At 35.8% G+C, this 13,217-nt stretch overlaps 1 protein-coding gene across 9 annotated transcripts in view; it reads right to left on the bottom strand.

Annotated features, from left to right (window-relative positions):
* Nucleotides 1-13,217, bottom strand: part of LOC131693630 (NAD kinase-like) — a 140,770-nt gene that overhangs the window by 20,020 nt on the left and 107,533 nt on the right. For all 9 annotated transcript variants that reach the window (XM_058981599.1, XM_058981600.1, XM_058981592.1 and 6 more), the window contains 3 exons: nt 729-812; nt 434-667; nt 53-362 (listed from right to left, as the gene is read on the bottom strand). In XM_058981599.1, coding sequence (XP_058837582.1) covers nt 53-362; nt 434-667; nt 729-812 — 628 coding nt within the window. The remainder of the gene's footprint in view (nt 1-52; nt 363-433; nt 668-728; nt 813-13,217) is intronic.

Raw genomic sequence — 13,217 nt, 5'->3', positions numbered from 1 at the left:
CAAATAAATGTATTACAGTTTTACTGTACTAGAAGGGAATTGAAACAAATACCAGTATGTTAGTCGTCGGATCTTGCGACGATCTGAACGTGGAGATTTCCTGCTCGGTCTTGTCTTTCCGCACGATAATACACCGCAGTCGGCTGCGTAACGTTAGCGCGGCATGCCCCTCTAGCACGTTGGTAACCTGTTCTTGAAAATTGTTGAACTGGAACGGTGTCAAAAATCCCAGCGAGCCTAAATGGAATGCCATGACCGGTGGGACCGACTTCTGAAAGAGCAACGACGCATAAAGAAGCGTACCATCGCCGCCGAGACAGATAATGAAATCGATCTTATCCGTCAGGTCATCCCGACCATCTCTGGAGAGAGGAGAAGATACACTTTATAGAATCGAACTACGCGGTCGAATTCGCAAAGCTTTCGAACTCACTTGAACGTAATCAATTTGTCCTGGATTTTGGTGAAGCGTTTGTCTCCCGTTAACAACGGATCATCCAGGATGGCTCCCTCAACCCAAACAACCATGTGCTTCTCCTGGATGAGCCACTCGACCAGTTCCACAAACGGCTGCAGCACCTTCGAATCACGAACCTTTTTTATGACCAGTACCGCCAATGGTGGCTTGTACCAGGTCAATCGCTGGCTGGCGGGATCCTGAATTTGCCTGTAAATTATTGAGATGATAGTATTCGAAGCTTAGCTGTCTGTGAAGGTGTCATACTTACATCACCATCGCAGAGTTTTTCATAATCCGACCACATGGTCCAAACTGTTGGAATGGAGAAGGTGCGTTTAAACTTCGCGTTCGCCTGGAAAATGAAGAGAACAGAAAAGGATTCGTTAATGTTTATTTCAGAAAGTATTGTAATCTTTATGTTGTTTAAATGGGTTTGTTCGAATATGAGGGTTGTTATCATGTACTGAGCGAGGAATAAAATAATCTGTTTACCCAACTACCCGAGCAACACCGGTTGTTGATTAGCAGTTTCAGTAACAAAAGTCGTCACATAAAGGTATACGGCAACGATGATTGAGGTGGTTTAGCAACCAAAAAAGCGCACGTGTAAAAGCTTATGCTTATGCAACTAATCGTTGTCGTTGCTTTTTACAAGTGCTACTTGGGTAATTTCTGAACAATAACAAAACTTCACATCTATAGCTATCAAATAATTTAACATCCATTAAACAAAGAAGTCATGTTTAGAAATTGCGTGCTTTTGATTCAGTTAATGATACATTCAAATCAACCTTCTGGAAATGAGTGGCATCTGTAAAAATGGGTAGAAATGAAACCTAAAAATAACCCCAAATTGATGATGAATAAACATCCAACCAATTAAAAGGATCAACGATTGGAACAGAGGAAGGCACGAAATATAAAAACAAATAATGATGTGAATGGCGTGTTATATCGCCTCAAGCCAGTATTGTCATGCAACTATAACGCCTCCAAATTGACCAATAAAAATAGTTTCTTCCTTCCTCCTTCCTGGTGGTTTCCACCTGGTTAGTGAGGTCTTGCAAAACAAGGCAATGTTGTACAAAAACTAAAACATAACAGTTGAATAAAAAATAACCACATACTGTCAACATATTCGCCAAGTATTATTACTGCATGTGTCAAAATGTACGTGTAGACAATCCAAAGATAAATCCAAATAGATACGTCAAGTGCGAATTACAATTGATGGCTGAAATGGCTTCTTCTTGTTCGATGACTAACCAAGGATCACAAAATTCACTGGATATTCGTCGACGATCTCAACGAGTGCTTGCGGGTTCACTCTTCAAACAAACCCGTAAAAAAATAACACTAACACGGTGACACAAAATAATGAAAATAAATGTACTTTTCAACTGCCATAGAAAAAGTCGTAGGTCTGAGCAAATACAACACTAATCATATTTCAGCAATTCAATGCACTTTCTAGAATCTTTCCTCTCGTTTACTTATTCGATGTCAAAATATGAATCAACTGGTAATTGAACATTTTGAAAAACTTGTTGAGCGTCAAATCCAAAACCAGATTAATGACAGTGCATTTCGATCACATGTCACAGGAAATAACACCTACTAGTTGTATTCTCACATGTGGCACTCTTGACTCCGCTTAGTTTTTCGAAACGTCCATGTAAGAGGAGACTCGTGGCATCCCGGAACACCTACGGTCGCTGGAGATCCTTTAAATATTCAAATGTGAATACCAACACGTAAACTACAACAAAATGTTCTACACTGATGGCTCGCGAACCGATGAGTCCACTGACTTGGGTATTTTGAACAATGATGCTTTAATTTCTCTCAAACTTGACTACATAGCCGAACTAGGAGCAGCTCACTATAGTTTGCATATGGTCGGTTTTAAGTCAGACCGGACTGACAAAGTAATGATTTCTAGAAAATTTTGAAATTTGAATTGCAGCATCCTTACGTTATAATTGGAAATTAATTTTGGTCATAACTCATACTGTTACATATTTCAAATCTGGCAAAAGTCGAATCTAGCCAAAGAAATTCTTTATCTAGTGCTATCAATATCTCATTTTTTGATGTTTTGCGACTTAGTCCGGTGTAACTTAACACCGGCTATACAATAATTACATTACACCCGAGCCATTGCTTCATCCTCACGGATTGTCTCGGCACAATTGAAGCTCCACACCCAATGAGCGTTCATAATCACGATCTATTCATTTTAGGAATGATATGGGAATATCTAAGTGATTTACCAAGAAACTGTTATCAATTTGACTTAATGCGGGCTCTCGCCTATTGCTCTATTTCTAACAATGAAAGAGCTGATAGTTTAGCTAAGATTGGTGCACTAGATGGTTAAATATATGAAAGACCCATTGCTTTCAATGAATTTTATAGCGCTTCTCGCCAAAGGACGCTTGCTGATTCGCCAACATTTTGGGACAATATAGATCTGGGATCTTGGCTCTATTATCCCTAAAGTATCAACTAAGACATGGTTCTAAGAGTTGGATGTGAGTCCGGACTTCATTCGTGTGATGTCTCGGCTCATGTCTAATCATTATACTTTAAATGCGCATCTCCGCAGTATTGGGCTCGCAGACGATAATCATTGTGCTTGCAGAGAGGGTTACAAAGATATTGAACATGTTGTTTGGTCGTGCACTGAATATCGTGAAGCCATATCTCAATTAGTAGCTACAAGGAAGACCAATACATGTCCCTGATTAAAACATTCCGGCTTACCGAGATTCACTATACATGGAATTATCTATTATTTTTTTAAAACAGTGTAATATGATTATATTTATCTTGTCATGCTCTTCTGCTGAATATTCCTAGAGTTTTACTTTTGCTTTAAATTCAGTCGACAGCAGAAAAAATGTAAATAATCAAAAATATTAGATCATAATGAAATACAAGAATCTAAAAAAAATGAACAGTTAAATGATGATAATAATTATTATAGTGTTAGTTTTAGACAAATTACTATTTTGATAACATGTTAGAGTCAAATAAACGTATTGAAATAAATTCAATATGCTTTCAAAATCTTAATTTATAGCTAATGAATCTTCACAAATATATTAGCAACGCTGTCATTTTTTACCCGAATTTGAATTTCTATCAATGTTAGAAAAAAAAGACCTTTCCAAAGGGATACAGCGCTTTGCTCTATTATTAGAAATACCCTGCGACTTTCGGACATAAAAATTACCATTATTTGGCAATGTTTTCATGGAAATTGCTCACCATTACTACAAATTACCGTATTTGTTGTTCCAGCAGTATTGTACATCTAAATTTAAACACTGACATTTTAGTATCACTGACAAATTAATTTCAAAATTGTTATTCCTTGTTTTTGACTTGTTTTTTTTATTTTTAGTTGCCTGAATTTTTCAAATATAGTATTTTTCGATTCCTAAAGTTTATTGAGGTTCTAATTTCTCTATGGCCTTAAATTTTCAATTTAATTCATCTAAAACTTTCCCTAATTCTTCATCCCAAATTAAACGAAAATCTAAAATTTTTAGATCTAATATTACTAAGCTCTTTGGATCGAAAGCAGGTAAATTGTTCTATGACATCAAACAGAAAATATTCAGTGAGAGCATATTGAAAATTCATTGTGATGGTGAAATATTTCATTTACAACAAAATAGTAATCAATTTGATCTTTTCACAAAGAAAACTAAACAAACATTTTTTTCTAAACAACGCAAAAGAATGCAAGTACAGCAAAATGAAATCAAAATATAAAGTCATATTTGAAAAAACTCAAACCGATATCAAAATACGATGCCAATTTGGCTGACATCAAAATATGATGTCTACTTGTCGTAAGTTCGATGTTTGACTTTGCTCGTGTAGGTAGTAGGGATAACCGAGGTAAGTAAGTAGAAGTCTGCGTGTTATGTCATGTGTAGTCGACTGCAACGAAACTTGAATATTTTTAATGATTGCCTGAATAAACGGGGAATGTCCACTAATACGGCAAAACACATTGAATCATACTCCGCAAAAGTTAAGAATTTCTTCCCTTAAACCAAACAATAATCATATTATTAAATTTAATGGTTTGGGTTTAACATGGTCTGATCAAGTTAAATACTTTTAAGGATCACATTGAAGGAATTCCAGCAAAAGGCATCACACCTAATAAATATTTATATACTGTTATAAACAAGGCTGTCTAGGCTGTACCTGTTAATGTATACATGCACGTATTAAGACTTACAATGTTATATTCTGTGCCAATTTGCAAGTTTCAGTGTTACCAGGAAGAAAACGCTTCAAAAGATTCGTAAAAAAAATTCTGAAAATGATGTTCAAGCGCCCTAGTCTTGCTAAACACTGTCCATAACCATGTATAAATATCAACAAAATCCTCGAACAGGCGATTAGGGCTAGCGGTTTAACTCGTGTTAATTATAATTAATCAATTTATTTACTTATTAATTTACTATATCACCAAGCGACAGTGAGCTTCTTGCGAATTGGCTCAGCAAAAGGTCTATTGCAAGCAAAATTTAAAATATTATCGGTCCATATAACGCGTATAAACTAATTTTATTCAAGTTCGTATGGGTATATGCGATGGGAATATAAATTATTAAGTATCAACCATCGAATTATTGATTAGATTTGTATAGCACCATAGACATATTATCAGCAAGTGTAAAAATTGACCAATTTGTAATGTTTTTCATCGTTTGCATATTTTAATAGCTTTAACTTGCGGAGATATTTGTTTTTGTGAACCTAAGTCATGGTACCGCTATGACATTATCAAATCATGTTTCTGTCGGTGAATTAGTTCACAACTTTATGATCATTATTCATAAACCGAATGTTGACTCGTGATTTATTCATATATTTTGGGACACTATTGCACTGCAACTATACGACGTGAATTAGTTTACATAATCAAAACATATTCAACATTATCTTTTGAACCATTTCAAAAAAATCTGAATAATGTTCATAATATATTGATCATACCATGCAATAGATTAGATGATATAGTGCATATAGTATGCAATTTTGTGCATTGTTCTAATAATTTCACGTGAACAGTCTCTCGACAACTGAAATATTTTGATTTACAATATAATAATCACGTAGTTAGAAGATATTACTAATAATTTTAGCTTTCATGATATTACTAATAATATGATATTGATGATATATTGAAAATATCATTAATAGTTCATGGTAATGATAATTTCACGTGAACTATTACTCAAAATTCGGAAAATTATTCATGGGTTCTATTTTGTTCGGTGAATTAATTCCTACATTCCAGTAAAATGATAACGATATCGTGTAATAATTCACAAAACCACGATAATGTCAATATGAATGATGACAAAATGAAAATTTTCAAGTTCACCTAAAATTGAAAAAAATGATTTTCCGGTAGTTTCCGGTTGAATGAAATATATCATATGAAAGACCAGCTCTTCCTTGTTATAATGGAGAAATAAAACCTGCCGAAAGTTGCCGATTTCGCATTTTAAACCACTTTGAAAATATTAGACAATTTTAATCAATATGCATATTTTTCAGGATACGGTGATACTGTGCCATAGTTACAAGAAAGTATCGTTTTGATTTAATGGAGGAATGTTCAAAAAGGTGTGTTACGAGTAATTTTACAAAGCTGGTAAAATATTTAGGGCCATTAATTCTTCCTGGCCTACAGTAAAAGAGATCATAGACATTGGCAAATGATTTCAAGTTGGAATGGAAGCCGTAAAATATTTCGTAAAAAACTGTTCCTCCCGTTTTGAATATCTAACTGGATTCCAGAGGTGGGAAAATACCGGTTGAGTACCGGTACGGTAAACCAAATTTTCACAAGTGTTTGTTTCCTTTACATTGTGTGCGGTCTTATCGCTGGTTGTGTTTATACGAGACAGGAAAACCAAACCGAGTTTCGTTTACACAGCACCGCGGTTTGGTTTTGATTTTCGTTTACCGGTGCACGAGTATAGGAAGGAAACACGAGAATAACGAAACCAAACTTCGGTTGTGTTGCGGTTGTGTATTCGGGTTGATGTTTATCGGCTGTGCTAGTGCTGCTAGTATTTTTATTATGAATTCTAAACAAATTTCTTTATAATATAAAGTATTTTTTCGGTAATTGAAAAAATGTCTTCAGGCATATTTCTGTTCAAATAATTTATGTTCGTGGTCATAAATAGCGTTCTTTAACTCAATATTGCGACATTTTCGTAATGTTTTATTATCAGGAAATTTGCAATATGTATGTGCTTGGTATGGGAAACTGCCCAAAAATCGAAAGTCAAAGGAAATTTAATAGCCTCCGCTATTTTTATACCTATGATAGAAGATCAAAATCTAAGATGACGGTATATTCAAGATATTCTGTCATCTAGAATCACGCGACATGGACATTTTAAATATGAGAAATATGTCAAAAGATCGCAAATTGATGCCTGCCGTCATTTAAAATCTGAAATGGCGAGCTATATTCAATACTACTGGTATTCAATAACGTTTTAATGGTAAAAAATATCATGAAACAAAGGTATTTTTGATATAGAAAAGTTGTGTAGAGATTAAAAATTGTTATTCGTCGTCATTTTGCATCCCGATATGGTGTTATTTTCACGATGATTTAGCATTTAAAAACATGCATATTTAACCCATTCATGCCCATGTTGTTTGTGGACAACAACGTTTTTAAACAGCTATAACTTTTGATTGAGACAAGATTTGCTCACAAAAATAAGTAAGCCATATTAATGTGATTATTGCCTTTAATTTGAGTATTAACAGTTACAAGGATCAGCTCTAGAACTGAAGTTATAGCAATTAGTCTGATTGGATTCCGATGGAGCAGTGCTGCCAGGGACAGTTTACGTTGACGACGGAAAATGATTTTTTCATGTATCTTCGTTATGGTGCAATATTATTGAAAACTGATAAAACTTATCAATTTAGACTGTCGTTGGCTACGTTTTTTTTTTTTAAATTTAATTGTTCTGCAGTAGATTTACATACACACATCGACTGGTATCGCAGGAAATATTTATTCCTTTAAGAAACTTAGTTTTTAATGGCGGTCTATAAAATGAAAGTGTTTTTGCTATTCGTTAGTTGGTTGCTGTTCTCAATGAAATAAGTTTTTTTTAATTGAATAATTTAGTGGTAGTTTTCTCTAAACTCGAATGTTCGCGACCAAACCTTCTAGATGTTTCAAAACGATGTACAGTAACAGCAAAAATAACAGAAATATGTATTACCAGCACTCAGTAAATAAGAACCAAATCGTGAGTTTCCCCCCACTTGCGTCTGAGTTGCTTACCATATGTGAATAACACACACATACACGCAATTGCCTCTGTGCAAGGATAGATGTATCAATACGATGCGCCGTAGCAGTAATAGTAAGGATATATGTATACAAAATGCGAGTGTGTGCTCGAGATTATTAGAGAATCACCTAACCAGCGCAACCAGACGTGGATTAGATCTCATTGACTATTGGCGATATAAATACAGGCCACTTTGGATACATTGAGTGTTAATGTGAAGTTTCAAGAGATTCAAGTCATGTTTAATTGATTTAATTAATTTTATTGATTTCATTAATTTAATTGATTTTATTGATTCTGTTATTTTATTGACATGGCTGATTTCATCGTCTTATTTAATCTCAATTTAAACATTTTGACTCAATTGATATGCTATAGATAACTTTGCCAAATCAAACATATCTACATTTCATGATTCAGCATTGAAACAAACATCAATTGTTGAACTTTTAACAACTGCTCAGAACCAGCATTTTCGATATTACCCCATTGACTCTCAACAACTAATTGAACTCAATTCAGTTGTCTATTCGGCAGCACTGCAGACGAATTTACTGCTTCTTCTTTCAACCGAAGCACCGTGTACAGAAAAAAACCTATTTTAATCCACCTAGCGGTGCAATTGTGCCTTTCTCAATTATGAATCACGAGAATGTGTGCGTTGTTTATATTCATTAAAAGAGTTCGAGTTCTAAAATTTTGAAAAAAAAAACAGCCACGGTAATATTGAACTGAAAAAAGGTGCGAAATCGGCTAAGTCCCAAAAAGTCGATTTTTACAAAAAAATTTTTTTTCGAGATAACATAAAATCTCGACGTTTCATGCATTTTAAAGATGTTTGGCATCAAAAATACGAATTCGATTTCTGAAATTTCCGGGGCTTCCGGAACCGAGGATGGTGGCCAATGTGGCCAAATAGACTTTGAATGGATGTTAGTGACCTAATACTACAAATCGAAGCAGTTGTGGTCAAATTTTGGAAATTTTTTCACCTTTATACATTCATTGCAGAATTTATTAAAATCGACATTTTCTGCGTGTTCGTACTTATCACCCTGTAATTCCGGAACCGGAAGTCGGATCCATTAGAAATTCAATAGCAGCCTATGGGAACGTTGCACCTTTCATTTGAGACTAAGTTTGTCAAAATCGGTTCAGCCATCTCTGAGAAAAATGAGTGACATTTTTGGTCACATACACACACACATACACACACACATACATACATACACACATACATACACACACAGACATTTGCCGAACTCGACGAACTGAATCGAATGGTATATGTCACTCGGCCCTCCGGGCCTCCGTTAAAAGGTCGGTTTTCAGAGCAATTGCAATACCTTTCTATTGAGAAAGGCAAAAACCAGGCTCGGTTTTCTAAAGCCAAACCTAAACCGCTGCTGAGAATACATCAACACAAGTTGAAATTCGTACACACATGTAAACAGTGCTGAGTGGCTCGGTTTGGTTTTAGAAACTGAGACTCGGTGGAGGTATTTCTTTCGTTTACCGTGTGAACGAAATCCAAACCGAATACGATGTGCATCACTCGTTTACACGTGTTGAGATTTTGGGAACCATACCAGTGTATGTACGTACCGGTTGGTTTTCTTACCCACCTCTGATGGAAGGCAACCAGTTATAAGAAGGAATATTTCCTTATCACGCAAAAACGTTTAGAAAACATTTAAATTCGATGATCTCCTTAGACTAAATCCACACTCTAGACATCTGGCCGACATAATCAAATTTTTCAAACATTTTTGGTAAATACAGTAAACGTCGCCGAACCTTGCTTTTTGAAGAAGATACTCTGATGTTACGAGACGTCCCGTATTGGGCGGGACAGTCCTGGATGTCAAGGTCTTGTTCCGCGTGGTAAAACGTCCCGGAAAGTGTTCCTCATTTACCAAAAGCTAATTTAATTAGAAAAAGCTGATTTGTGATTTGAGCCAAGTTATTCGGATTGTCGAGGTGCCGTTTTCGACTTCTAATATGAGCCAGCTCTTGAATCCTTACGAAAAGTTGCGTACAGATTTCATTTTAGAACCATCCATATAATTTTAATTATTCATACGTATACTGCCCATGATCGCATATCAGTCCCATAAAGATAGGAAATCCCATAGAAAACGGGACAACTATGCGATCATGGGTAGTATATTTATCTAAAAATGATCGGCTGAAAATAAAAGTCGCAAGGACAGAACGTGCTTTTTATAACCCGTTTCAAATAGATTAGAATATAAAAATCAAATATATTAGAATATAAAAAATAGGATCCTTCGGCATAATAATCGCTTAAAAACCCGTAAAACTCGGCAAGAATGACCGGTTAGAATAAATAAATCGTTCGCAGGAGTATCCGTATATCGTGATGTTCAAGATTAAAGTTTTTATATTGAAGGTTTTTTATCCGAATCTTACAAAGGATTTTTATGTTTCAAGTTTATATTCTAACATATTTGAAACAACGAGAAAGGTAAAATATCTCTTCAAGGTGAATTGATTCGATCATTTTTTCTTTCAGAACCCTCCAGTTTACTTTTTATTAAGTTATAGGGTGAAGTGCCTATTTTCACCATACTAAGGAGGGCGCCTCACTGATTCATTAATTACTCGGCCTACAAACAATGGAATGCGTACAAAGTGGCATCAATAGCTTTGCTTCGTTGCTAAGTACCAAGATAATAACATACAAGCGCTGAAAACAGTGAAATTCTCGTGTTTGAGCGCAACGAAAACACGAATCGAGTGCCCCTATTGTTGCGCTACCATTTGACTCAATGCGTTAAACAAAGATGGCAGACACTGCTCTAACCAACGCACAGTGGGAAAAAATGGACCCACTTTTTTTGAAAAGGCTGGATGTCGTTTACCAGGTAAGGTTTTTCTTATGTAAAAAGGGCTGAAAAATTGATTACTAGTATTTACAACGACCGCACGGTACGCTTTCATACCCGTTTTGCCCCAATTCTCCTTTTCGTTTGAGTTTATTTTCAAAACTGAATATATAACTCGAAAGAAAGTTGGAAACGGCTGACACAAATTGATATTTCTTATGTAAAAAAGTCCAGAAAATCGATTGAAGACATTTAGAATCATCTCACGAAACGTATACACCCATTTTACCCCAATTCTCCGCAAAACTAAAGTTTGAAGTTAATCCTGGCTTTATATTTCGGTAAAAGGCTATATGCGGCTGATCAAAAGTGATGATTCTTATGTATAAAAATCCAGGTTATCGTTTGAATATAGTTAGACTGGTCGCCCGTAACGTATGTACCCGTTTTACCCCAATTCTTCCCATAACTCAAGTATAAAGTCAAACCAGGCTCTACATTTCAGAAAGAGGCTGACTGCGGTTGATCAAAAGTAGTATTTCTAATGCAAAAAATTCTGGGAAATCGATTGAAGATAGTTAGAATGGCCGCACGAAACATGTGTACCCGTTTTACCCCAAATCTTCCTATATCTCAAGTGGAAAGTTAAACCTGACTGTGCTTCTCGAAAAGAGGCTGAAGGTGGCTGATGAAAAGTAGTAATTCTTGTATAGAAAAATCCGGGTAATCGGTTGAAGATAGTTGGAATGGCCGCACGAAACGTTTGTATCCGTTTTACCCCAATTATTTACATAATACAAGCTTGGTGATACACCTTACTCAATATTTCAGAAAGAAGCAGAAAGCGGTTAATCAAAACTATTTTTTATGCCTAATAATCCAGGAAATCGATTGAAGGTAGTTCGAATGACCGGACAAAACACGTGTATCCGTTTTACCCCAACTTCTTCCCATAGCTCAAGTGTGAGGTTAAACCTAGCTCTGCTTCTCCGAATGAAGCTGAATGCGGCTGATGAAACGTACATGTAATTCCTATGCAAAAATTACCGGGAAATCGAATGAAAATAGAATGACCGTACGAAACGTGTATACCTGTTTTACCCCAATTCTTCACATAATGTATGTGTGAAGTTATACCTTACTAATTTTTTCAGCAAGAGGCTGTAAACGGCTCACCAAAGTAGTTTCTCTTGTGTAAATCAGCTCAGGGAATCGATTGAAGATACTTGGAATGACCGCACGAAACATGTGTACCCGTTTTACCCTAAGTTCCTCTGATAACTCAAATATTAAGTAAACCTGGCTGTACTTCTCCGAAAGAGGCTGACTGCAACTGATGAAAAATAGTAATTCTTATGAACAAAAAATTCGCGTTCAGCCTGTTTTTGAAATGATGAGTAAGGTATAACTTCACACATACATTACGTGAAGAATTGGAGTAAAACGGGGATACACGTTTCGTGCGGTCATACTAGCTATCTCCAATCGATTCCCCGGAATTTTGTACCTAAGAATAACTACTTTTCATCAGCCGCATTCAGTCTCTTCCCGAGAGGTACAACCAGGTTTAACTTCACATGTGAGCTATAGGAGAAATTTGGGGTAAAACGGGTACACATATTTTGTCCAGTCATTCGAACTATCTTCAATCAATTCCCTGGACTATTTAACATAAAAAAGTTACTTTTAATCAGCCGGTTTCAGCCTGTTTCGGAAATAACGAGTAAGACATTACTTTACACATGCATTATGTGAATAATTGGGGTAAAACGGATACAAACGTTTCGTGCGGCCATTCCAACTATCTTCAACCGATTCCCCGGATTTTTCTATATAAGAATTACTACTTTTCATCAGCCACCTTCAGCCTCTTTTCGAGGAGCACAGTCAGGTTTAACCTCACACTTGAGCTATGGGAAGAAGTTGGGGTAAAACGGATACACGTGTTTTGTCCGGTCATTTGAACTACCTTCAATCGATTTTCTGGATTATTTGGCATAAAAAAATTAGTTTTGATTAACCGCTTTCTGCTTCTTTCTGAAATATTGAGTACGGTGTATCACCAAGCTTGTATTATGTAAATAATTGGGGTAAAACGGATACAAACGTTTCGTGCGGCCATTCCAACTATCTTCAACCGATTACCCGGATTTTTCTATATAAGATTTACTACTTTTTATCAGCCACCTTCAGCCTCTTTTCGAGAAGCACAGTCAGGTTTAACTTTCCACTTGAGATATAGGAAGATTTGGGGTAAAACGGGTACACATGTTTCGTGCGGCCATTCTATCTATCTTCAATCGATTTCCCAGAATTTTTTGCATAAGAAATACTACTTTTGATCAACCGCATTCAGCCTTTTTCTGAAATGTAGAGCCTGGTTTGACTTTATACTTGAGTTATGGAAAGAATTGGGGTAAAACGGGTACATACGTTACGGGCGACCAGTCTAACTATATTCAAACGATAACCTGGATTTTTATACATAAGAATCATCACTTTTGATCAGCCGCATATAGCCTTTTACCGAAATATAAAGCC

This window comes from Topomyia yanbarensis, chromosome 3 (assembly GCF_030247195.1).
Source record: "Topomyia yanbarensis strain Yona2022 chromosome 3, ASM3024719v1, whole genome shotgun sequence".
Classification (NCBI taxonomy): Eukaryota; Metazoa; Arthropoda; class Insecta; order Diptera; family Culicidae; genus Topomyia; species Topomyia yanbarensis.
Note: the sequence above shows the minus strand (reverse complement) of the source record. Positions and strands in the feature narration are given on the sequence as shown.